General features: G+C 37.3%; 2 protein-coding genes across 6 annotated transcripts in view; one reads left to right on the plus strand and one right to left on the minus strand.

Moving 5' to 3' along the window:
- DDX59 (DEAD-box helicase 59) overlaps positions 1 to 116 on the minus strand; it is a 29724-nt gene extending 29608 nt beyond the window's left edge. Inside the window, exon 1 of the mRNA XM_061465148.1 lies at positions 95 to 116. The gene's annotated coding sequence lies outside the window, so the exon portion shown is untranslated. The remainder of the gene's footprint in view (positions 1 to 94) is intronic.
- Positions 117 to 320: 204 nt separating this feature from the next.
- The window catches only part of CAMSAP2 (calmodulin regulated spectrin associated protein family member 2), an 85891-nt gene continuing 59829 nt past the window's right edge, over positions 321 to 26382 (plus strand). For all 5 annotated transcript variants that reach the window (XR_009745456.1, XM_061465149.1, XM_061465150.1 and 2 more), the window contains exons 1-2: positions 321 to 1109; positions 12090 to 12349. Coding sequence is in view for 4 of the 5 variants with exons in the window: in XM_061465149.1 (XP_061321133.1) it covers positions 971 to 1109; positions 12090 to 12349 (399 nt within the window). In the remaining variant the exon portion in view is untranslated. The remainder of the gene's footprint in view (positions 1110 to 12089; positions 12350 to 26382) is intronic.

Here is a 26382-nt window from a genome sequence, read left to right on the forward strand (position 1 = left end):
TGGCCCCGCTGTGGGCAAGCGGCGGCGCCGGCAGCGGGAGAGCCCCGCGCCCGACGGACACCGCCCTTCTCCCCACAGCCGGGGGCCCCCTTACCGGCGGGAAACACTCCGCCTCTCTCTCCTGCTGAGCTCAGCCCGCCCGAGCACCCCCAGACCTGACGCAATGCCCATCTTGCCCGAAACCAACACCCGGCACGGCGCCAAGAGCCCAACGCTGCGGTAGGGGCGCCATGTGACCACCGGGCGGCTGAAGGCAGCCCGCCCCGCTCCGCCCCTGCTTCTGGCGCCCGAATTGGGAGGCCGTGGCGTTAGCGCGTGCGCAGCCGCTTCTCGCCCGTCCAGTGCGGCAGCTACGGGTGGAGAACCGCAGCGGCGGCGGCTGACGGGAGCGCGTCGCCTCGCTGAGAGGCGGCGGGGCAGTGCCCGGGCGCTGGGCAGCGGTAGAGGAGCCGCCACTGTTCCCGGTGCGCTGCAGGTCGCTGCTGAGACGTGACGCGGCGGGCTGCGCAGGGTTTTGGGGCTGGTCCCCGGCGTTTTGACATCTCGGCGTCTCTGCCGGGGCCGGGTAGGGCCGTATCACGGCCTGCTGCGGTTGCGGGGGCCTTGCTAGCGGCCCCCGACCTGCGCCGAGGGGCTGGCGGCGGCCTGGGGAGCCCAGCCCTGGCCCGAGGGTCGCCCCAGGGAAGCGGGGACCGGGGCCACCGGGGGCCGTTTTTCGGAGGGTGGGGGGCGGCGAGAGTGAATTGAGACAAAGAGCGAGGAGGAGGAGAAGGAAGAAGAAGACACTCGGGCTCTGCTACATTCCTGTGCGGAGGAAGGCGGGAGGCGGCGTTAGCCCTTTACGGACAGCTGAGTTCAGCGCTGGCCTCAGCTGCTGTCGGCGTATTTACAGACGTCTCTCCCGGCCGCGGGAGGAGGAGGACGTGGAAGAACCATGTAAGTTCCCAGTTGTCAGGGGTCCTGTGAGAAGATGGGGGATGCCGTAGACGCCAAGGAGATGAGGAAGACTTTCATTGTTCCTGCCATCAAACCTTTTGACCATTATGATTTCTCCCGAGCGAAAATCGCCTGTAATCTCGCCTGGCTAGTAGCCAAAGCCTTTGGGACAGGTAGGTGGCGTCTTCTTCTTCCCTTTCTTTGATGCTGATTCCTGCTTGGTTGCTTCGCTCCCGAGGACGTGCGAGTCCTTCCCTGGGGAGCTGGGAAAGGGGGGTAGGAGGTGCGTAGGAAATGGCTTTGGTCTATTCCCTCATCTTTAGTTCCCTTTATACCTTGTGGGTTTTTTTTGTGTGCTTTTGATTTTGCCTTTTTGTGTGTGTGTGTTTTAATTACCTGTAGTCTTTTTGGAAAACCACAGTTTCTGTTGGCAAGTAATTTTTGTGTATTGGCGTTACTGCAGTTTTATTTGAGGACCCAAACTCTGTAAATGGTGTTTTATTTATTCCCCGGGTCACACTTCTAGAATGCAAAAAAGTCTTAAACAGCCATGTAATCCGTGTTTGTCTGCTGTTTCGATAATTTTCCTAGTGTTGCTTTAAGAGCTGAATTGGGGGCTAGCAGTGGAAATGGAAGTGTGCTGTTTTGACATGTGTGACAGTAGCCTGTAGCTATTTGAGTGGTTAAGCAGTAAGAAGGGTTTCACGAAAAAAGAGTGTTTAATGCCAGGTTTTGGCTTGCACAATACAGAAGGCTCTCCCTGTCTGCAAGCCTAAATGGAATTGATTATAATGCCTCCGAAAGGCATCACTGCTCTGTCTTTGAAAACCTGGGCCTTGAGGAATACCAGACCTATTATTCTATGCCTGAAATACTGTTGGGCCTTGAGGAATACACCAGACTTACAGAAGTCTTCTGAGGGAAGGATTTTGAAAACTTACCAAGCTGTGGCTTTGTTTGGGGTTGTTTTTTTTTTGTTGTTGTTTGTTTCTTTGTGGATTTTTTGTTTTATTTTGTCTGTGGTTTTTTGTTTGTTGCTTTTGTTTGAATATAGCTGTAGTATATCACTTGATGTATATCAGTTGATGCTCTACAGGTTAAAAATAAGATTTTTCTTTGAAATTGAATTACAAAGTAACAGTCAATATTTTTACCCCTATTCTTTATAGAGTAAGAGGAAAAGGTTCCTTTTTCTGGAATTTTGCACCTTTTGCATTTGTTTAAGGTCAGAGTATTGTTATGTATTTGAATGGGGTTAAAGGTGTACCGTTATGGTGCCTCAGGGAGCTGTTTATATTTTACATGATGCTTCCCAAAAGCTGCTTTCAAAGTGGTTGAACTTAATGAAATTTCAGTAAGGTCAGTAGCTATGGAAATAATGTTTGTCACTTCAGAAAGAAGAAAAGGATCAAAATACTGTTTTCATATAAAGATTTGTCAATTAACTCTGTTTAATTTCTTTTGTGAAATCTGGTCAAGTATATAATATTTTTATGTGTGCTTTTATTAGCTATGCAGACATAAGAGATAAAATCATAGTAGTGAAAATTCTTGGAAGACATTGATTCAGCATTTTCAGAGATCTTTTTAGGTAGCTGTCTTTTTAAGTAGCTTGGTTCTATGGACTCTACTCATGGGATTCTGGGTGTACAGTGCTTATGCCATTATATAACCCAGCATTCTAACCTGGGAAGTGTTTTCTACTGGCATCTTACAGATTAGCAGCCTGTGGTTGAAATGTCTTGGTTTATATTGGTTGAGTTTCTATTGGATGTGTAAAGCAACTTGCAGGGTACTTTATTCCTACTTTCTATAGAAAGCATGATCCAAAACAAATTCCCTTTAGTCTTTCTCTTCATTACCATGGTTGTTCTGAGACTGACAAATGAAACATGATTAGAGGAGATAATAGCTCCATCTGCCCTCTAAACACTGCCATAATGTAATAGTAGGAGGAGAGGTAAATATACACAATTGTAGTGTTTCTGATCTCACAGTTCTTCCACTAGGTTAATATCAGTAGTAGCCTCGAAGAAGACTTTGTGGATGAAGTTAGGAAAGACAGTATGCAAGACCTGCATGTCTGCAATACAAATGGTTCCTTTATACTTGGAGCAAAACAGAACTGACCTTCGCCTTTTTCAAGAAGGAAGCTTGGGGTTGCTAAATTATTTTAGTTCTTTGGAATAGATCAGAACCTCAGTCATGTCTTATCCCTGTTGTGATATACATTTGTATGAAGGAAATAGACAGGATGATTAGTGTGTTTATGGATGCTGCATTTTATTTCTTTTTTTATCCCTGAAATGTTGGAATTCCTTAAGTGGGCTGGGGAAGCAAAGAATTTTTTCCCCACCCTCTCTGAAATAAATTAATGCCATTCATTTTGATTAATGAAAAGTCTGAGTTGTTGCCATCACGTATTTACTGAAAAAAAACTAAATCTTTATATCTATATATCAAATCTATATATCAAGTGGGCATATTTTTCAGTAGACATTTCACATTCTTAAAAACAAAATTTTAATACAAACAAAATTGTGGATACAGCTTTGCTAGGTGTTGTGAAGATAACTTTTTTCTAAGGGAAAAAAGATTTTTTTATATAAGTACTGTTCGTTGACATTTTATAGTGACTTTTTGTGTTTAATTGATATCTCTCAGTGCCCAAAAACTGAGACACCAATTGCATGTTGTTGTTGTCTTCAGTGAAGCTGCAAGAGTAGACTCTGGCCTACAACAAGGCAAGTCAAAGCAAGTTGTCTTATTAATAAGGTCTCTTAAGAGAGGAAGGGTATACTGACAGTTGTCAAAGGCATCTTGTATGATTATTATTTATGTATTTTTGAAGAACTGCCAGTTGAAGACAACATTCATATTTAAGTGTAGAGTGAGTGCAGGATTTTGTGCCTTGGTGTTTTGCTGCAGGTATGAAAGTGGGAATGTTTGACCTTAGGAATTAAAATTGCAGACACTAAATTGCAGCATTAACTTCCAGCGCTGGGAGTTAACCATTTCAGTATGGAAAAGCTGCTTTTCAAAGAGGAGGTTGTTATGCTTCAGCTTAAAAGTATAATGGGACATAATTCATAGGAGTATTTTAAAAAAGGTCCTGATGTTGTGTTACTCTTTCCTTTGTATTACTAAAACAATGGATGTAGATTTCATTATTTTGTAGTGTGAAGTTTTTGTCTTCTCAAAACGTGGCTGGAAAGCTCGTTACCCATCCACTATCCTAAAGACATGCTGAGCTAAATATACATCATTCCTGACAGATGTTTGTTTAGCCTGTTTTTTGAAAATCTCTAATTACAGAGATTCCTCAGTATGTCTGCTAGACAATTTGAATCCTTATTTACCTCGAGATGTTAGAACAGCATGATAATCTTGATATCTTTTGCTACACTGTAAACGATTAGTTATCCTATTCCTGGTGGATGTATCCTATTCCCTGGTGGGCATCTTACCTGTTTATGACATCTTTCACATGATAAAGTGTCTTCTCTTTGTTCTGCTGTTTAGACAAAACAGGCTTTTTTTTTTTTTCCAACTTCATTTTTGTAAGTCAAGGTTTTTTGGGCTCTTTTTGGGTGTTTCAGTTTTGTTTGTTATTTTTTGTTTGGTTGGCTTTTTACCTGTATTTTTTCTGTGGTAGGTTGAATTCTGTACTTAAATCTAGATCTAATGGGCAAGCTAAACCCTTATCAGTACAGGGTAGATTTGAAAAATTACTTCATCTCTCCAACCTGTAATACTCTCGTTTATTCACTAGAATATGATGTTTGTCACTTTTGCATCAGCCTAGAACTGTTGACTCATTCAGTCTGTGATTCACTGTAGCTCCATATCTTTCTCTGCAGAACTGCTGCCTACTCAGTTGTTCCCATCTTGTAATTGCACAGTTGTAGGTTCCTGCTTTGCAGCTATACTTATATAACTGCATCCTATTTTCAAATCACTTCTATCACTTATCAAAATCATCATGAATTATAACTTTATCCTGGTAAATGCTTTCAGTCCCATTGTAGCTTGGAGTTGCTTCTCTAGAACCACAGTACAGATGAAGGTACTAATTTTTGAACCTTGACGTACACGTTCTTCCTGCTTGATAGGGGATATCCGAGTACTCTTGGAAAATTGTTTTTCAGGCAGCTTTGCATCCAATTTTTAGTTACTGAGTTAAGACTATGTGTGACATGCATGATTCTCAGAAAATTATGGGAGTAATTTTAAACTCAAATCTGTTGCTGTTCTACTGTTCATACAACATATTATCCTGCTACAGTAGTAAATTTCATTGGTTTAGCATAAAGTATTTTTGACAGCAGTAAACTAAATAAAAGCTGCACAAATGTGAATGCTTGTCCTAAACCATGCTGTGTTTTCTGCAGTCAAATAAAATAGCCCATCCACCTTTCAGCATTAAATTTATCCTTTATAGATGTCTGAAGCAATTGATTACAAATTGAATCATCTTTAATGAAACATTACTCAAGAAACTTAAAAATAGGTTTCTAGTGTTGATTATATTTCAGAATTCATATGCAGCTATTTATTGCTGCTTGCAGATGTTTCTGTCAGATACACAATGTTAATTTCCTCCCTTCATGGTTCTACTGGCAGCGATTTTTAACTAAATAGTCTCGTTTGTTTTGCTGACTTTTGCAGGCCAGAACAGCTTTGAATCTTTTCCTAGCACACCAAATATCTTTACTTTTACTCAGTTTGGCAGCTAACACAAAAATGCATGAGATTTGTAAGTACAGAAGCAAATTTTTGAGAATCTTGTGAGGCAATATTGTTTTAATAGATTTCCATCATTTCTTGAAATTAGGTGCTTGCAAATTGGTGCTTTCGTCAATCCTGTTAAAATAAATTGGTTGGACTAATAATCTCCTGAGGTGGTGTACTTAAAAGTTGATCCTATCACTCCTTTCTGTAGAATACATTCAAAACATGGTTTGACTGTGGATCGGTTTTTAAAAGTAAATAAATAAAATTGTATGAGCTTTTGGAACTATTAGGTTTGATACAGCCATCTGAGGTTGTAGTTGGTGCATATAAACACAGGGCTCTTGAGTATTTTTGCTGATTGTTCCGGAAAATGGGGCTGGGTTGAAAAACTTGCAAGGCATTCAAAAGATAGCCTAAGTCCTTCTTACACATGCACACGCATTTCCCCCTCCCCCTTGGAGAATACTTAACTACTGGTTTGGGTGGTAAATTTGTTATTTTTCTACAGAATTGAAATGTCTTGGCTTTCTCAAAAATAAATTCTGAAGGTATTAATGCTATACAAATTTATTTCTTTATTGCTAGGGTTAATTCTAAGTCATTCTTTTGTTTATCAAAACCTAAATCGGTATGTAGGCTTCAGTACAGTAAATGTTAAACTTTCCCATTTTAATAGGAAATGCCTCTGCCAGTCAAATTCTTTATGCTTTGTGAGTAGCACTTCCTGTTGTGCTGTTGAAGACAGAATACTGGATGGGGTCGATGGTTAGTGTGACCCAGTAGAGCATTTCTGATGTGATTCTCAGGGTTCAAAGAAATAACTGAAATCTGGGTGGGCTATGAAGGGAGAGCCTGTGCATGTTTTTTCCTCAGATGTTTTGTGATTTTGGTTTTTTGTGTTTGTTGGTTTGTTTGCTTTTCATAAGGTATCTTTTATAAGTGCAAAACTGCTGTCAAAGCAGTGGGTAGTGGTTAATTTTTTTTGGCATCTAGAGGCAAGAGGGTAGGGTCTGTTCATTCATAGTACTTCCATGATGTTAAATCTAAGAATCTCACAAGATCATTTTAGTTAGCTGAACAGAGTTAAGAATTGTGATAGTGAAATTGCTTGCTATAAATTTATAGAGGTTGACCATTTAGACACTTGCCCATAGGCAGAACTGTGCTTACGGCATGCTAGCCAAGAACTATGTAAGTGGCAAATTGATTCAACAAACCAAAAAGTAAAAACTCTTTCTATATCAACTGTGTCATTTGGTTTTCTGCTTCCCAATTCAAAGTCTTGTTTCATGATTTCTCTTTTTGGTAGCATCAGCTTGCTTCATTGGTTACTAACATGATGTAAAACTTAGAACTGGAGTACTCATCAGCGCCATTGAAGGTGGCTTCAAAGTAAAATAGCAAATTGAAATGTCTTCCTCTTCTACTAAGGCAACTACAAAAAATCATCAGAAACAAAATAATACAAAGCTTGCTTCTCTGACCTGTTCTCAGTCCTTGAACTCTTGACTTTCATGCAAAGCTATGCTCTCTTGTGCCCAGTTGGCAAATGGGGCACCAGAATTCTTGTTGCGAAGTAGGAGTCTGAATGAAGTAACTTAACACTGTTGCTATATGGCAAAAGCATACCTTTGCTGCCTTGCAGAAAGCTGTCAAGTGATTGAGTCCATTAAGATTTGGCATACATTCTTCAACTAGTTTGCACTAGGAAGTGATTAAAGGTATTAGTCAGAATTTTCGTAAAATAATTCTGTATTAAGTCTCAGTCTTGCACAATTTTTTTCCTTAATGTCTTTGTTGATTGACGTCAGTAACCTGTAAAAATTGAAGGTTTCTGGGCTGAGGCTTAATGTGGCCTTGTGGCTCTCAGGAATGATCTATATTTTAATTAGCCTACAGTGAAACATTTTAAATTGATTATATTATCCTCAGGATTAAAAAAAGAAAAATAAAAAGAAACCTTGTTGACAAAGACTTCTAAACTTTTGGACCTCCTTAATCAAACATTCATAAACTTGGAAGGGTTCAGTCTTGTAAATTTGAAAGACTCGATAGTCGTGTAACTCAAGGGATTGTAGTCATGTGTGGAAACTTTAAAAAAAAAACAACCAGTTTATTTTTAAAGAAAGTGTAGACTTTTCATATTAATAAAAGAATTTTTTCCTAAAGAGGAATTCAGACTGTTCTCTAAGGAGTAATTCACACTGAACTGAGCAGAGAATTTTGTTTATAAAACAGATTTTAAAGGTAAATTCAGGGGTGGTAGCCATGAATTATTTTTAGAATATTCCTTCCATTTAAAAAGTTCTGTTTAAATGGAAAGTTCATTTACAATTCAGTTTCATCGTGGGGAGAAATAATAATCCCTTGTTTGCATTAAAGCTTTTTTTTCTCTAAAGAGAGCATATGCAGAACTTTTCAGTCCATTGTAATATATGGAAAAAACACCTGAATATATGTTGAACACTCTTTTAAAGTTAGCCTGATTATTAAGTTTACATTGTTGTTTTTGGCTAATGTGGTATTTCTTTTTTTTTTTCCCTGTGTGTTGAACTTGTACATAGCTTCATTTATTCTCTTCACAGTTCAATACGAAATTCATTTTTAAACTACATTTTCTTAAGTGCATACCCCAAAAAGTTTTCCAAAATTGAAACCTGTGGTGCTGTTGACAATTTTAGAAAAATAAAAAAGGGTAAAAGTAGTCTCTGGAGATTGTCCAGTTTAACCTTCTTCTCCAAGAAGAGCAGGCTTCAGAGTTAGAAGAGGTTTCTCAGGGTCTTGTCCACTCAAGCGTTGAAAGTCCTCATGGGTGGTGGTTTCACAGCTGGGTCCTCAGGCACCCTGTGTTTGTGCTCTGCTGTTCTTGCGGTGAAGAACTGTTTTTACTTCTATCCAGTTGAAATTTTCCCTGTGGCAGCGTGTGGCCACTGCCTTGTGCCACTTCACAGTCCAAGTCTGTTTCTAAAACCTGCCCACTGACTGCTGGAAGGGATCCGCCCAGCACCTCTCCAGCAGAAGTAGACCCAGTTCCCATGGTCTCATCCGTATTTTATGTGCTCGACTCCCTGAACTCTGTGTCCTTGATGTATCTCCCTAGCATAATCCTGTGCTTTGCCACAAATTTCAAGGCCAAATGGCAGTTTATGGCAGCATGTGCAACAAGGTATTTATTTCAAAACTGTTCATTGACTTCAAGTTTAATCTTAAAAGATGCTTGTCAAATGGGTGAAGGAAAGGGCTTGGTAAAATGTGTATCTTGGGAATTAGTGTTAAAATTCTTCTCTGCCTAGTAGAATTATTTAACCATCTGCAGTCCTGCTGGAATTGTCAATAAAGGCTTTTGACCCTGTTGGTTGGTCTGTGAATCTGCTACAAACTGGACATAGCCTTGAAATTCTCCTCCACAGGACTGCAAAGGCAACACATACCGGCTTTGGAAGGGCTGTTAGTTTGAGACCAGTAACAGGAAGAGTTTCCTCCATGTCTAGGTGCTGTGCTTGTTTTCGTTTGGGTTCCCCCCCCCCCCCCCTTTTAAACTGTAACAGATATGAGAACACAGTTTGAAACTTCTATCAAGATCTGTTCTGATACCAAACAGTTTGATACATGTTATAAATGTGGAAAAGTACATGTGGTTCTGTCTGTGAGAAGGGAGTTGTGACAGGAATTTTTGTGAAGACTTCTGATCTTGTTACAGCAGGGATTTTGCGTGCTTTCACGTTTTCTTTTTACAAATTCAGAGTATGTCTGTAGTCACAGTTTATCTTCCTAGCCCCTTGTTTCTGTATTCTGATTCTCTAATAAATTTCTTTTCTTGTTTTATTTTTATGAACATCAGGAAGTTTCTATTCCAGATTTGTTTTTTGTGAACCCCAGTGAAGTAAAAAAAAAAAAAAGGAAAAAAGGCATACATCTCACTTTGCTTTTGCTGTATTTTTCAGAAGTTGAAATGCTGTTCACAAATAATTCTGTTCCTCCTGGATAGTTATCATCTTGTTTGGTTTGGGGTTTTTTAGTGTATTGAGGGTTTTTTTCATTACTAAACCCCAGTAATAGCATATTTTCATGATAAATGCATTCACTGCATCTTACGTTGTCACTTTAAGGTCTGTTTCAGTGATACTGAAGATCAGAAATTATTCATTGACAGGTGATGAGTTATTTTCTGTCTTTAGTTTTATTTTCTGGCTCAAATTTTCAACCTTGAAACCTGTCATTGTCATTTAGGCTTTTTTAGGTCTTCTAAGAAATCACCGATGGCTTTAATCTTTCTCCCTGTTCCCCCCCCATTCCATCTAACTTCCTATGCAATTAAAAAATGGTGGGTTGGTATGTTTCAAAGAAGGCAAAATCTGCTGCCTGTGCATTGTGTGATGTTAAAAAAAAAAATAAAATTCTAATGCTCTCTAGCTTGAGGACATAGCATGAAGATGCTTTTAAAGTTGGTATTTGGAATTGGAGAGGATTAAGTTATATGAAGAATGAGCTTCTGATTCCAAGATGGAGATGGATCATGAGGGACTTCAGAAATAATAAGCTTAATACTGAAATAGACAACATATGGACAAACAAGGGAAAGAAAGGACAGGTAGAATTGTGATAGATGGAAATAATACCTAGGGAAAGAGGCAACTAGCAGCTCATGGAGTTCTTTAATTATAAGTGCCTTTTCTAGTCTTGAATGACTGTAGGTCCTCTAGACCCAGTAAGTGGGGCTGGGAAGTGGCAAGAGAATACGGCAGTATCATTGCCTGACACTAGTGTGGGTTTTTCTGTTAGTAGTTTTATTATTATCTTGAGAAAAAGTCATGTTGTTAGGCTTTAGGCTTGTATTGTAAAGGGCGATGTAATTTTGCTGACAGTGTGTTTTCAGTCTGTATTCTGAAATAGAGCTGTCAAGTTTCTAGCCCAATTTAGGCTTCTGGTTTAAGCAAATTATAATACCTCTCTTCGCCTTGATATTCTGAATTAGCAAATAAGAAGCAATATCTTTTTTTTTTACTATCCTTCTTAACACGTACTTTCTTAAATGTCTTATTTCTTTCCCTTTCTGCATTCTGTAATGTGTATCTTTTCCTTTCATAGCTAGAAGGCAGCTAGCTCTTTCTCCCAAAGCCTATAATGGAAGCACATAAACTGCAATAGAATATGTATAAGGAAGAAGATAATCTGTCATTATCTTGTGATGGCATGTTCTGTTTGTTCTCTGTCCTGCTCCACCCTTATTGGGCTGTTTACTCCACCCTCTGCTTCAAACCTTGTCTCTTAACCATCTATCCAGATGAAGGCAAAGGGGATAGGTACCTAGAGTTGCATAGCTATTTTCCTAAAACTTTTTTTTTCCTTGTAACAATTAAATAGACTTTCCCATTTGGGCCCAGGAAAAGAAACACATGGTCTTCATCCATGCTTATAATGCTGTTGGCTTAACTAATTTGACAACAGTGGAGAGTGAAATTCTTATGCAAGGAAAATGGAGCATCTTGCAGTATCTCTGTCAAGAAAGGTGAAGTGTGAAAGCATGTCTAAGTTACTTTCCACTTCTCTGGTGATTTAATTTAATTTGATCTAGTACCATACAGAATTAATTTATAACTATTATTTTTATGGCAGACAACTGTAAATATAGTCCGCCTGTGTTGTGTTATATACAGTATTTGGAAAAAATGTTACGTTGTCTTGCAGTGCTAATTTGGGAGGTAAAATCTCAGCATAAACTTTACAGAATCTTGCATACCTTTCTGTGGGAGCTAAGCCACTTACCTGAAAAAGGAAAGCCACAGTTCTAAGGGAAGTCAGTTACACACATGGGCAAATAATAATTCATTATTTTTTCAGAAGAAAGCTGACAATATTTTTTAACTTTTCCCATTATTTTGAGCCACTGGATTGTTATCAGTCTGTGATGCATGATCTTTGAAATACATAGTATAGTAATCAAATTTCTCTTGCATACATGAAACCTAGAAGGATGCTGAGTGGAAGGTGCCCTTTTTATCTCAAATTACTCTGTGCTAAAATAGAACATTCAAAGTCAATTCTATTTTTGTAATAGGGACAGGGGTTTGTATTTAAATGGGTGTTGTTCTGCCTTTGTATGTCTGACTATATAATGTTATGCCAAAGGAAATGAAACTGTTTGGGCATGTGTTTGGAGAACCCAGAACACTTTCAAGTAACAATGCTGTAACCACAGGTTAGCCTTCTAGTGTGGCCTTTGCAGTGTGCAATTGGTCTTGAATTTTTCTTAAGTTCCTATTTGTAGCTCAAATGCTACCTTTGTATGCAATTTTCCCTAGCATTTTATGTTATGATGACTGATAATGACTCTGGTCTTCCCTTGACTATGCTTTCTTTAACATAAGTTTGAGTTCATACATATAAAAAAACCCTAATGCTGTATCTTTTCTTTGTAGAAAACGTTCCACAAGAACTACGAGAACCATTTTACACAGACCAGTATGACCAGGAGCACATTAAACCACCTGTTGTTAACTTGCTGTTGTCTGCAGAACTCTACTGTCGTGCTGGTAGCCTTATTCTCAAGAGTGATGCTGCAAAACCACTTCTAGGTCATGATGCTGTTATTCAAGCCCTGGCACAAAAAGGCCTTTATGTTACTGACCAAGAAAAGTTGGTGACTGAACGAGATCTTCACAAAAAACCAATTCAGATGGTGAGTGATTAAGACTTGTATGTTATATTTCTTCTGTTCTTCTGTGTACTCCCCAAAACTACATACCTATCTTTTAACCTACATCATTATGCTGAAGAATTTTTCTCAAGAGTTAAATGTGATTTATTACTGGCAGGGTTATGATTGTTTTGGTTTGTTTTTCCATCCCCTTATACTTTTCAGTGCAGGTGTATTTCCTCTGTACTAATGCTTGAAACCACCTGTCATTCTGTTTAAGTGTTAAATTTTCAAATATAGCAGTGACAATATGATCACTTTGATTTCAGTTTTACAGAAGTGACTGTCATTGAACATTTGTGTTGGAAAAGTGGTTAGAAAATAGTTTGGGGGTTTTTGCTTCTTATAAACATCTTTGGTTACAATTGAAAAAGAAAAGGTTTTAATGACATAGGCAAGTCAATAATAACATTAAGAACATTCAGTATTCATCAGTTAGATATTAAGTCAATGTAAAACATAACTATATTCTTTCATGGGGACTTAATAATGTCTTTGCTTTATACAGCTGCTAATTAAAACATTAGTTCTACAAATGAATGATTTATCATTAAGCTCCTAAGTGATGGATTTTCTTTGTTTAGAGAAGAATTAAAAAAAAAAATCTGTAAAAAGGATGGCTACATGTGATTGTTTATAAAATAACAGTACGATAGAATGATATTCAGTTGTGTTTGAAGTATTTAATTTTTTTGCCTTTTTATTGTTTAGTGCTTTATATAGAAAATATATAAACATGAAGTGTTTTCCCATTTGATCCCTTTCTAGAGTAGTTGTAAGCGGCATTGCTCTCAGAGTTGTCAGTTGAGAAAAATACATTGGTATTCTGTAGTTTGGTTTTCTGCTTTTTAATTCAATCATTAATGTTGCTTAAAATGCATTTCAGTAGCAATTTTGTATTTCCTCTGTGCTTGAGCAGCTGTTTGTGTCTTTCCTTGCCATGTTGTTTAGGTATAGCCCAGCAAGTAGTTATTCAAGCATCAGTGTTTTAGCAGATTGACACCCCCAGATTCCTGCTCTGCCCAGGTCACTTGTCCATGCTCTAGTACCACCAACAGATGAATGATGCTGTTGAGTTAGTTCACAAGCAGCTGGGCTGTGACAATGGGAGGGAACACTGGAGTGGAAACACAACTGGCTTGGGCAGAAGAGCAGCCATGTCTGAAACAACTGCTACCAAAGGAATGGCTGTGAAATTGTAGTCTCAGTACTAATAATCAGAGCCCAAAAGTTTTTATTTGTCATGCCATGCTCACATCCCTATGCAAGTTCCTAGCAGGAGAACTACATTTCAGTTGGGAAATTTCAACTTTTTTCCTTACTATACAATTAATAAGGTTGACAAAGAATTTCAAATATGGCTGTTGTAGTATTGCCAGTCTTAAAATTATCCTCTTGATGTCTTCCTGTAACTTTTCCTACTTTTCCGTGTGTCACAGTTTCTAGAAGTCTTACGAAGTAAAATGTATATCCTGGTTTAGAGCATGGAATGATTTTTCTTTTTAAAAAAAGTAGACCATAAAGGTTGCATATGTAATTAACTCATTCATTCCTCTAGCAGGCCAGGTGGTGTTGAACCTGTGTTCAGTGTAATTTAGAGTAACGTAATTAAAAATAGTATGGTAGTCTTTGTCTTTACTAGCCTGACTTCCCCATGAATAGGGGAGAGATGCTGCTGTTAGAGGACACCACCTCTAGTAATAGAGACTATTATCTGCTCAGATGTACTGTGTTTCTATTGCTGAAAAAAGGGTGAGTTTATTATGACAACCAACTATGGAAAGAGATTTGAGTATGGAATGATTTAATTTTACTTGTGCTTTATAACGTGTGTAGATATGGTCAACAGACTTGGAATTCCTTGTTATTGATTGACTGTTGATTTACTTTATGTGTGACTACTTACTAAAGCAGGCATGTTAAATCTTGACCTTTTCTGTTTCATAGATAGCTAAAACAGTCTTTTTTAGGGAGCAGCTTATATTTTTGAAGTCTTTGAAAAGTCTAGGAAATGGACGTATTTCTTTATGCACTGGGCTTGGAATAGATGGCAATTTCCTTGTTAGTCATGACTGATTTGGCTGCGTTAGTATCCAGTTTGAGAAGCTGCAAATTCTTACGTTTGTGTGTATGTGTGTACATATACACTGCATGTATATATGTACATATACATTGTATGTATGTGTAAAAATAAGTTTCCTCTAGTGGAATGGGATTAGGAAAGAGGAATTTCATGAAATTAACAAATGATAACAAAAGCTTCTGTTAAACCCTCCTCTTCATAGCGATAGGGAAGTCCATGTAGAGTCTGTTTTGGTTTAGTCTTTCTTCTGTTAGGATTGTTCACATGTCTTATGTTTGTCTCATGGGTAAAATTGAAAGCTAGGTTAGCCTTTAGGCTTGTTCTGATTTAAAAACTTTGTAATTGAAACTGTTCCTGAGAGATTGCAGCTTGTGCTAACACTACAGAAGTATTCAGTGGTATCTGTGTTTCTGTTCTCCATGTATTGCAAGCTATTAAAACTTAATTCTGTGTTGATTTTATTAAGTCTTCTTAGTTGATAGGATCATTCTACTGCCTTTATTTTTGGTGGGGAGCAAAAGAACCAAATACCATCTTACTACTCTGCAGGTTGAATATTATATGGTCTTAGACTTTAAACAGGGCAGAAATAGTCTAAAGCTTGGAATTGAAATGGTGTTGAACCAAGCACCAGTGTATTTTTCTGATGAAAATTGTACTTCAGGTCGGGAGTTCAAAAGGAATTACCTGATGCTTAAAAAGTTTGAAAGGCAAGGTGCAAAAATATGAGTAAAACTATCTATTCAGTTGTTAAAATTTAGTGACTAGAAAAATACAAGTGATTACTGAGTATATAAATACTGTCTCTATGAAAATATGCCATACTTTTAAATATTTCTTTGTGTGGAAAAAAAATAGAAGCTGGACTAAGAATAATACAATCAAAAAGTGTAACTTTTGTTAAAATTCAAACTCTGATTTGGAAAAATACTGTTGTGTAAAAACGTCAACCAGCTGAGCAGCTACCTTCAATTTACACTCATGTATAGTGATTACAGATAGTACTATAAAAAACAAAACCCCCAAAACAAGAACTTCTAAATCCTGCATATGATTCCATAATTGTCAGCCAAGATGTGAAGGGAATAACAAGTTCCAGCAAAACCCCAGCAATAAGTCCATGATAGCTGGTGGGATGGAATATTGCTACCTCCCTAATTTTGAAATGTAGTTCATGTGTATGGGGTTTTAATATAAAAAGTAGTGTGCTGTCATCCAAGTTGTTTATCCATTTAGCTGCAAATTACCTCCTTACTTGAAGATGTCTTCTGTGAGAAAGTCTGGCAGTAATTCTGTCTGTAGCAGTTTGTGAATCTGGGCTATAACTGAGTTATAATTAGGCATGCCTGTATTACCTTTTTAGTGGTGGTCAGAAATGTGCATTTGAGGCAGATTTTCATACTGCTTGCAGTTACTGCCCTTTTGGCTTGTGTTGTTAAGTCATCTTGGCAACCACAAACTGTTTCTTTCAGCCAGTGCACTGGAAGACTGGATCTAGGATTGCATCTACATTATGCAGCCCGCTTGCCAAGGTGTACGTATTTCACTAGACTAGAGTAGAGCTGGTTGAAGTGAATCCCCTGAGGGACTAGAGGTGATTCCTGGGACCTTTGCACCAGTTTTGCTTTTGTATTGCGCAGTACTAGTTGCTAAGCAAAACTTAAATGAAAGTAAGGGGGATTGATAGTGCTGATTTTGTACCCAGAGTTGGAATCTGGGTCTCTTTATGGGTAAGATAGCAGACAGTGAGTGGTTAACTCCTCTGGCAGTCCAGACTTTTGGTCTCTGACAGACTCTATTCATTTGAAATGACAGTGTCTCTCATCAGTGGATTATTTCTCCTTGATGAAGGACCCAGTTAGCTTGCAGCTACATGCTGCAGCATCTGCGTTTTCGTGCTGTAGAATTCCTTTAACTCTGTAAAGCAACAAAAACATGTACTAAACATTTCGTAGAACAAAGAGAAGATGTGGCTTCTGCCCTGAAGAATGTTTTTTATTTTTTTCAGTTAAGGCATGATATAACAAGTTTTCGTTCCTGTGCTATTGTGAATCACTTGTTAATGAGGGCATGTAAGAAGAATTTGCAGTTACTTGACTTAATCCCATAGGTACCGTAATTTGTTAGTTAAATTCTAATATTCTAGATTCTAATATTAACAGATTTGTGATATTGAAGCATCTTGCATAGTAGTATGTTTTACAAAAGATTGCTATAATAAGCAAACATAGTGGTGAAACAGAACCTGAGTTTAGTCTAATGTGCTGCACAGAACCATTCAGCTGTGGTTTGGGGCTTGAATAATGTAATCTTTAGATGTTCTGTTTCTAGACTCATCTCTTCACACATTTCTTGTAAGATTCTCATTTGCTTGAGAATAATGATCCAGTGGTTTTGCTGGTCTTGTGTTAGATGTAAGATCACACTTTAGTCAGCATTGCACAAACATCGGTTTGATACAGTAACATGGAAACCAAGCTCCTTCATGCACAAGGTGAGGGAGCGGTAACTGCTTTTGGCCGTGGTAACTGCTGTAACTCTTCAGAAAGTTTATTCTGCTCTTACCATCTTAACTTATATGTTCTATTAGCTTGTTTCACACAGCTTGTGTTGACTCATAGCCTGGGGATTTTGTTTTGCCAGCTGCTTGTTTTTAATTGTTAGTCTTGTATCCAGAAAATGCTTTTTCTCTGTGTCATGTAAATAACAGCAGCGACTTCATGGGTTCTGTGGTATGTTTGTCTAGGCTTTAGTGTGTGCAAAGCATACAGGTTATTGGTGTTAGTCATAACTATGGTTTGTTTTATTTCTGTAATTTTTATGGGATTGAAGAATATCTTAGTCTGGGCCTTACTGTTTTCTGAAACTGACTTCTGAATATGTACTACCTATGCCATTCTTTGGCATGTGTAAACGATTAGCTTGACTGCAGTCAAATTGAGTCATTTCTGTGTTTCTCCAAGCCAGTTGAAAGAAGCTGCAGGTGAAATAAAAATACACAATTAAATGGCTCTATGCTTACTTTTATTCATAAGTATCATAATGTATGAATAGCTGAAAAGAAAATGTCAGTAAAGGACCATTATTTATTAGAAAGATCTTTTGTGGGAGAAAATCGCCATTTTTTCTTAGAACATCAGTTTTGAAATCTGCTTAACAAGGACTGTCTGCAAATAAAGGTAGAAGCTAACTCCAAAAGCTAATGTAGATACCCGTCTCAGGAATTTGTGGAAGACATAGGTAAACACAAAATCCTCTGCAGCATCCTTCAGGTTTTCATGGAATGTTGTCCGCTCAAGTTGTGCGCAAGTGTGGCAACTAGTGCGGAAGGTAGCAGAGCTACTGACACCCAAGTTATGTCATAGGGAGCACAAAGTATGTTTTTTTTTTTTGTTGCTCCTTCCCAGCAACTCTGATAAAAGATTGACCCTATCCATTGCTTTCATGTTTGCAACTCTCAACACAAAAGAAAACCAAAAGCCTTTTATATTTCTCTAGCTTTATTTTTTATTTTTGTGAATTCTTTTTCTGTATCCCTAATTTTACTACAGAAATCAAGGTAGGAGTCTGGCCTTATTCAGAGTTCCAGCAATGTGTCTGACATTTCAGTTTTGTATCCCTAAGGGTTCTTACATGGGAATTAACAAAATATGAACTTTTTATGAACTCTTCCAGGATTCATTTTAGTGCAGAGCTGTTGAATAGACTGTGCTTCTTGTATCGCACTGAAAGCGTGTTCTTAGAACTGACATAAAATCTGCGCACTATACAGAACTGGCCTTACATTTGCCTTTGCCATATGAACATAGTAGGCAGTGTTCAGAAATAGCAACATATTCTCATGTGTATTTTAATGTAAAACTGTGACACGGTTACATCTAATGAACTTTTTACTAAAATGGGAATATTGCAACTCATCTTCCAATCGAGGTACATGATATACAAAATAAGCAAAACTGTTGCTGTTGATATGATGACAGGAGATAAAGTGTACGTGTACCTCAAGACAAGGTAATACCTCCCAAAGTCAAGTCTCGTGCCTTTCATGAGAAAATTAAGCAGTGTGTCATTATTGGCGGTTGTCTGTCTTACTCACTTCCTTGCTACTTAAGAGCATGTGAGGGCTGAAAAGAATAGTCGGTATTCTTCTGCCTAGCGCAAACTACAGTTTTGAACCAAAGGGCTTCTGATAATATTCTTAGTTAGTGTTCTTTCTTATGCTGCTGTTAACCTGGGGGGAAATAAAAAGGGGATGGTGATGGTTCTTGAAATAAAAATAAACAAAACCCCAAAACAACAATAAATAATAACAAAAAAAAAACCCAACAAACAAACCTGAAAAACAGACCAAAAGTACTGGCTCCCGAAGCCCAATAAGGAAAACCAGTTAAAAGGAGGTATGAATTATGAAAATTGATAGTATGAATTAAACTCTGTGAAGAATGCCAGATGCCTTGTAGAAAAGGGTCAAACACATCAGGAAGTATTTTCATTAGCCTTGAAGGAAATGTTGTTTTGTTAAACACAGTTTACGAACATTTTCTTCCTGTTTCAACAGCACTGTTTAATGTGTTTCAGATTTTGGCTGTTGGTTTGCTACTGTGAACTATGTTTGTATGTCTTCATGTAGAAAAAGTTACTTGAATAAATCTTTAGGAATGGTCTTACTTCTGCTTGGTTAAGTGTATTAAGTCTGCTGTATAGGGGAAAGCTAAAACTCTTGCATGGTTGAAGCGGGCAGTTACTTAGTTAAGAGCACTGCTTTCTTCCTATTATGGGAAATAGTGAGCTGCTTTTAGCAGGAGGTGTGTGTCTGTCATGTAAACATAAGGAGAGCTTCACTACCAGCTCCCTGTAGTACATAGAGCAACCAGGGGACAAAACTGTACTGGCTGTTGAGGGAATGTAGTTTGTTCTCACCATAATCCAGCAGCTGCTCCAGTTACAGTACAAAAGAACACTGCGAATGTGCATTCGTTAATCTACACACAGAGTCCTGGCACTCTGCCCTCATTTGTCAGCAAAGAGCACACTGTCATCGCAGTGGATGCATCATAACATTAAAATCTTTGTTCTTAAGAACTGTGGAATTTAACAACATTATGGGATTATCTTTTTTTTTCCCTGAAGTTGAATGAACAAAATGTTGCAAGGTCTACGTAATATGTCTGGTCTTTGTTTGACACTTAGGGAAATAGCAGTGCACTTGAGTCATTTATATGAAGTAGTAGGTTTTCAGTGAGCTAGTAGGAAGCTTTTATTACCTTGCAGAAATATATCTCCTAATTACCCAAAGCAAAATGCAGTAGAATCGGTTCTATGTAAATAAACCATTTTGACACTTGTATTAAAACCTTATCTGGTAACTTGTTAAACTATTTGAGTTATAAATTGGCTGTTTAACAAATTGTCTGTCTGCTACAAATGTGGAAGATTGTTAGCTTTTCCCATCCATCAGAAAGTCATTAGGAAGGGTATTTCTCAATATAAAACATATTTTAGCTTTCCTGAGCCATGAATCTATGACCAGTGGATAAATAGAAAAGTCTGTATCAGAAAGATGTCCTACAACTTAACCTGTTGTTTTTTTTGTGTATTGGAGAAAGCTATCTTTATCGTAACTTACATAATCATTTAGCAGTAGCTAGAGATCCAGATCAGTCAGTTGTCAAGACTGGTGACATCTCCCAAAAATTGGAAGAGCAAAAGAGCTCTTTATACAGTGTAAGTTGGATGTTTGAAACACAATTTAGAATATCTAATCGTATTTATGAAATTAGGATGTACAATGTGAAGTGTGTATTGAAATTTCTTTAAAGTGGTTTGATAAAGAAGTGGCAGGTTAAAAATGAATCTCTGGGACTCGGGGGCAGTGAGGGCTCTATTTTGTCATATCAACAGTCAGAAGAACTCTGCCATCTCCTTCTTCTAAAATATTTTCTGCAGTATCAGCCCTTTGTTTTATCTTGTGTCTACTATGAACACAAACAGGCTTATTCCCTTCCTTTTTGCATCAGCCTTTGATGTGTGAGTGGGTAATTTCTCTCCCTCACTTGTTTTCCCAAACCTTATCTTCATTCCAGGTGTCCTCCATTTGGTGCTAGTCTGTCTTAATAGATTGTGCTGAACCCTGGACCCAGGATTCTAACTGGACCTTGTCAAGGCTTGTAGGGCACAATGGATACTGATGCATTTTTTGCTAACTAGTATCTGCAGTTGCCAGTGACCTGTATGTGAGCTGCCCCTGCTGTGAGAGCATGGCATTCATTGTATGCCCACATGTGAGTGGTTATACTGGCTGATGTCAGATAGTGTCACCTGATCAGTGATTTACTTACATGTTCTCCACGTGGGAGCTTAATGCAGACTTTGAGTTTTCTCCATCATAATAAGATTATTTTGAAATGGAATATATCATATATTAGTGACATGTGCTTTGGTGGAAAATACCCTGTGTTTGATTTCTCTTTTTAAGGGCATGCTTTGAAGCATTTGTCAGAGTTGTCAATTCCATAGAAAGAATCCTGTAAATCTGTGTGCTATGTTTCTGTAGTACAGTTTTGTGGAGGCAGCCAGCTTTTATAAGGAGCTTGATTCACTTTTTAGAATCATGTTACATTAACACCTTTGCTCTGTGCAAAACCGAAATAAAATTAAAGTGGAATACAGGACTACGTGGGGTTACAGCTCACAATTTTGAACAGGTTTTACTCTTTTTTTTTTTTTTTTAATATTTTGGGGTTCTTTTTTCCTCCTTACCCTCAACTCCCCCACTCCCAGAAGCAAAACCAGACCTGTCTAATGATATTTAGATGTTCCCTGTAAAGACATGTTTGTGTATGTTGGGTAAAACAAATCAAAAATGGTGTGACTGCCCTTCTTCATGGTAAAATGTGTGTAATAGATAAGTACCTGCAAAGAAATAGATTCTTTAAATTCTTGCTTTTATTATTTTTCTTCAGCAACAGGAACAAATAGAGAAAAAACTTAAAATAGTATGGTAATGATGGAGTTGTTGAAGAAATATGTATATAGACACTAGCAAAAAAACTGCTCAAGAGAAGAAAATTCTGATGCTGGAAGTCCTCCCAGTTAATTAACCTGCTGAACTTGCTGTCAGTTCTAGTATAATAACTAGGCAGTAATGGCATCAGTCAAATTATTCCAGTGTCTTCTAAGGTGTTAAGGGTGTCCGCAGGTAGTCTCTAGTACATTTTTTTTTTTTTTTTTTTGTTCTCTGTATTGCTAGTTAGCATCCTGAATTGTCTTTTCTCTAAGTCAGCACATGCGTATGCCTAAAAATTCTTATTTTTCCAAGTCAAAGCTGTGGGTGGAAAAACCAAACCTGCTGAAGTCGTATGTACTCTCCACCACAAAACAAAACAAAAAGATTAAAGTAATAATACCTGCATGCCTCTAGGCATAGAGATAATTTCTCTGGTGTTCCCTAAACATGGGGAAACTGAGAATTTATGTCACAGGGTGCATGTGGCTTGGTATTATTGGCTTGTACTGATTATGGAGGAGGGTGAAGGATAATGCAGCCTTGCTTGTTCTAACAAGATCTAATGTCTTAATGACTTAAATACAGCTAAGCTCCTATCGTACATACGGCTGTAGTGTGAATTATTTTAGGTTACTTAAACAACTTTAAACCTTTCCTCTACTAGAGTAGATGGTACCTTTTTGATTACTATAGCTTGCTTTTTTTATTTTTTTTTCAGGTAAGGTGGTTCCATTTCCATGTGCCTTATTTGATTCTCTTCTTACCCTCCCAAATTTAGAGGGAGAACTGATCCCTCTACTCCTCTGATTCATCTTCCTCCTTAGCTGCTTTACCCATAAATTGCCTTCTCTTTAAACCTGATCAGCAGTGAGGTTTTCTTTCCCGGTCACTGGTAAAAATAGTAAGAAACGTCAGGCTTCTACACCACAGGGATGAGTTTTCTTGGAAATACTCATTGGTGATTCTGTGCTCAGAGTTATGTTTTCAGCTTAGTTAACAAGATTATAGAAAAGTTTAATGTATCTAGCATTAAAAATCCTATTTAATCAGAATGTATTAGTATCATGTTAAATGCATTGCACTCATAATGGCAGTCTTAAACTTCTCAGTTACGCTTATGAGTGAATTGAAAACATGTCTTATGTTCTATAAATTCATGTTTTAATTAGCATTATCTTTATATTAATCATTTATATATATATATCTATATCAAGCTGTATATTGCCTTTGAAATCATTTTGCATGAGATCAGAAGAAGGATGTGGGGCCTGAATTATTTGTGTTCGGTTTGACTTTGAAGAAAAAATATATCTATAGTTGCATTTCTTCTAGTCTTTTGGAATGCTCCCAGTGTTCTTACGTATGGAAAGAATAGCTCAATATGCACAGCGAACTTGTCTTTACATCTTTTTGTGAGTTTAAAAATATAATACTTTTTCTTTATTTGCTCTAGACTCTGAGATAAAGATTAGGTTATACCTGAAATTGGCAGATTTACAGATAATCCAAAGGTTATCAGTAATTAATAAACATTTTGGAAGGCGGAGTTAGAACTCTCTTGAATAAAGTGAAAGGTACTAGTAACAGCTTGGAGGTCACTATACTTGTATATAGAAGCAAGGTGTTTCTCTGTAGGCTGTTATTTCCTATCCTTAAACACAATGAGAGTCCTCAGTTAACCAAAGAACTGAGCTAGCAGCCATCTTTTTAAGGCTGAAACCTTGGACAGCAACACAAAAGCCTTCCAGCACTTAGTGTCACATAAGAAGGTACTCCATTCACTGGGGTGATACCTTAATGTCTCTCCTACCAGTTATATTGTTTTTTTACTGCACAGAGCTCTTGGTTCATAGTTACGTTTAGAGAATATTCATCTTGGCTACCATCTTGATGGCTAAGTTGAAGTCGAAATCATGCAAGACTATTTTTTGTATTTTTTCTAAGTATATTTTTTTTATCATATTGTCACTTTTGTTGTCTTACCCAGACTGTAGCCATCTAGAATTTTTTTTCCTGCTAGTTATTTTATCTGGAACCATACCATTATTTTCATATAACCACCGACTAAATTTGCCTTTAAGTTTTCCTGGAGGCATGCACTACAGATTTCTTGTTCTCTGCATTGCTTCTGTACCTTTCTTTGAAAAGATATTTAAAAGATTATCTGATTTTGCAAGTTTAATCCTAGTTAAATGGTATTTTAATTTTGTCTTTTATTCCACTTAAGGATGGCCTATATGTATGTTCTGTTGGTTATTTATTTTACAAATTCTTTCTTGTACATGGTCTTATTGGAGATAAACTCTGAACTAAAGGTGAGTCAAATTCACCCCTTTGCCAAAGCAAAGGCTGGAGTGCAGATCAAACAGCTATAGACTCTCATGAGCTTAATTCCTGAGCTACTACATATTGAAGTAAGTTAAAGGCAAACCCTCAAGATATAGGTCTGAGTAAAAATGGGAGATATCAAAGCGCTTGCAATGGGAACTGGATCTTTGGGGAAATTTAGAGTGATGGCTGGGTGGGAAAGGAAGTGAAGTTACTGAGACCAGAACACACAGTCCATCAATGCACAAAGCTTCATTGTCACAGAGCAACTTAACTTCTTTCCACTTTCTTCCTTTTTGAAACTAAAGGTTAACCAGAGTCAAGTGTGTAGAGCTTCTTCCTGAAAGTGCTTCAGTTATGTTATCTAAAGGGCACCATCAATCTGTGACAACCCCAATAAAGCAGAGACTTCAAGATCTATACGTAGGCATGGTGTGATAAAACCTATTGCCAGGAATATCTTTTTCCAGAAGGATGATAATTTTTTTTTCTCTCCCACAGCATAACTCCCACCTCTCCTCCTCTGCTTCTTGCAGTGGCATCAGCGTATGTGGTACTTTACAGATTAAAATAATACATTGCTAATGTGTTGGCAGCTAGACCTGCCATTATCTCTTACCTTATTGTCATAATTTCTGGGGGCAAAATAATGGATTTTGATTAAAACAGGAAAATACTAAAGAGAACTATGGATTATAATAATTGAACTTTCTAAATTTTATTAATGTTAGTTTAGTAATACATTAAACTGATAACTGGTACCACTTACTAGTATTGCACCAATTTCAAGTGGAGTTCAGTCACAAAATGTTTAAGCAAAGGTTAACTTTGTGAAGTAACAAGATGAAGTCCATAGCTCAGGACTTCCACTGAATAAGTGTGCAGCTGATGTGCACTGTGCGGGGGCGGGGGGGGGTGTGTGTGTGGAACCTCTTCTATTTTTAAATAGCAAAGTACAGGACCTACAAAATGATGAAATTGCTTTTCAAGTTTAGTAGTAGTAAAGTACCTTCAGGACTTCCATTCACTGTACTCGTAGCAGGTCCATATATAGGAAGATTTATTAGAAGTCTTCTGTGAACAGAAAAACTGACACTGACAAATGGGAATATTTGTCAAGAGTGTTAGAAGCTTTCAGAGAAGTTAATCTTGAAGTATTGCTTCAATATGAGGAATAAAAAAACCTTGAAGTGAGGAGTAAATTATTATTGTGGTTTTTTTTGTTGATTTTTTTTTTTTTTGGGTGGGATTTCTTTTTTTTTTCCCCACTAAGTACTGTCTCAAGCCTACAAATATGCTAAAAACTGTCTCAAGGTGTAAGCTTTGCTGAGGAAAAGATAATGTTATGTAAATCTATGTTTAAGTACTAGAAAATATAAGTGAATGTTTATCCCAGATCTTATCTGTGACCTGGAATTGGTATTACCAAACTCTTCAAATAAGATCTATTAGAAAAACTAATTTAAAATAACAGATTTGTACTTTTTTTAGTGTGACAAATACATTAACAATTGTACAAAGTTGTACAGTTCACGTAGACTTTAAAACTGCTACTTAATTTTCACTTGAAAAGGCTGAATGTTTTTATGCAGATAGCATTTTCTAAAACAACATACCAGCTTGTTTCCTTTTCTGAACTTTTCCAGTTTTATTCCAGCTGAAATTAACAATTAAGTTTTAGTTGGTGTTTAAAATGTGTTTACAAATACTGTGACTACATGCTAATCACTGTTTTCTACAATATTTTTAGCTGAAGAAATTTCAACAAGCTTCATCTACAGTTCTTGGATTTTGAAGCTATTCTTCCTTTTTTTATGTCTACCCCACAACTTCACTTGTTTTCCCTTCTTTTTACCCCCAACTGTGACATTTTTCATTGAAAGACCTGAGTGATATTTTGAGGTGAAATTTGAAAAGTTGGTAGGTCACTTGTTTTCCCCGGATTAGATTGTGTAGCTAAGGTAGGGTTTATTACTATTTCACTGAAAATGTTTATTATAATCTTCAAATACAGAATAAAATCTGGAAACTGAGAGAGAAAACTATGATTTGGCCTATATATAATTTTTATTTATTTTTGTGAAAGAATGGTTTGTCTTTATCTCATCAAGCAGCATATTTTACTGTAGTTACATGCAGTATATTTCAAAATACAGATATATTCGGTACTATATCTTGGCAATACATTGATTATCAGTCTTTATGACAGAGTTTTTGTTATTTAAATAATTGTATACACTGTCTTGTTGAAATACCAGAGTGTAATAAGTTTTCATATTGGACCAGGGTAGCAGTGGAATGAAAAGGTCCCGAGTTCATAAACAGGTGAACAAGACTTATTAAGCAAATGTCTGGAAATATAAGCAACTGGTGTTTGTAATGATTGATTACTCTGTAAAAATAATCTGTTTAAAACCAAAGAAGTTTTAATATAGACACCAGTATCTGTAAAAACTGAATTGGGAATATTATTTCTATAACTTACTGTGCACAAAAAAAGTAAAAAATGGCAATACCAAATATTGGAAAGCTAAGGAAGCTGGAGTGACATTTTCACTAGTAGTCTTGAGGCACTGGCAAAAACATGATGTTGATTTC

The sequence above is a fragment of the Pezoporus flaviventris genome, unplaced genomic scaffold, assembly GCF_033815535.1.
Source record: "Pezoporus flaviventris isolate CSIRO_AGI_PZ_B2104156 unplaced genomic scaffold, CSIRO_AGI_Pfla_v1 ptg000040l, whole genome shotgun sequence".
Classification (NCBI taxonomy): Eukaryota; Metazoa; Chordata; class Aves; order Psittaciformes; family Psittacidae; genus Pezoporus; species Pezoporus flaviventris.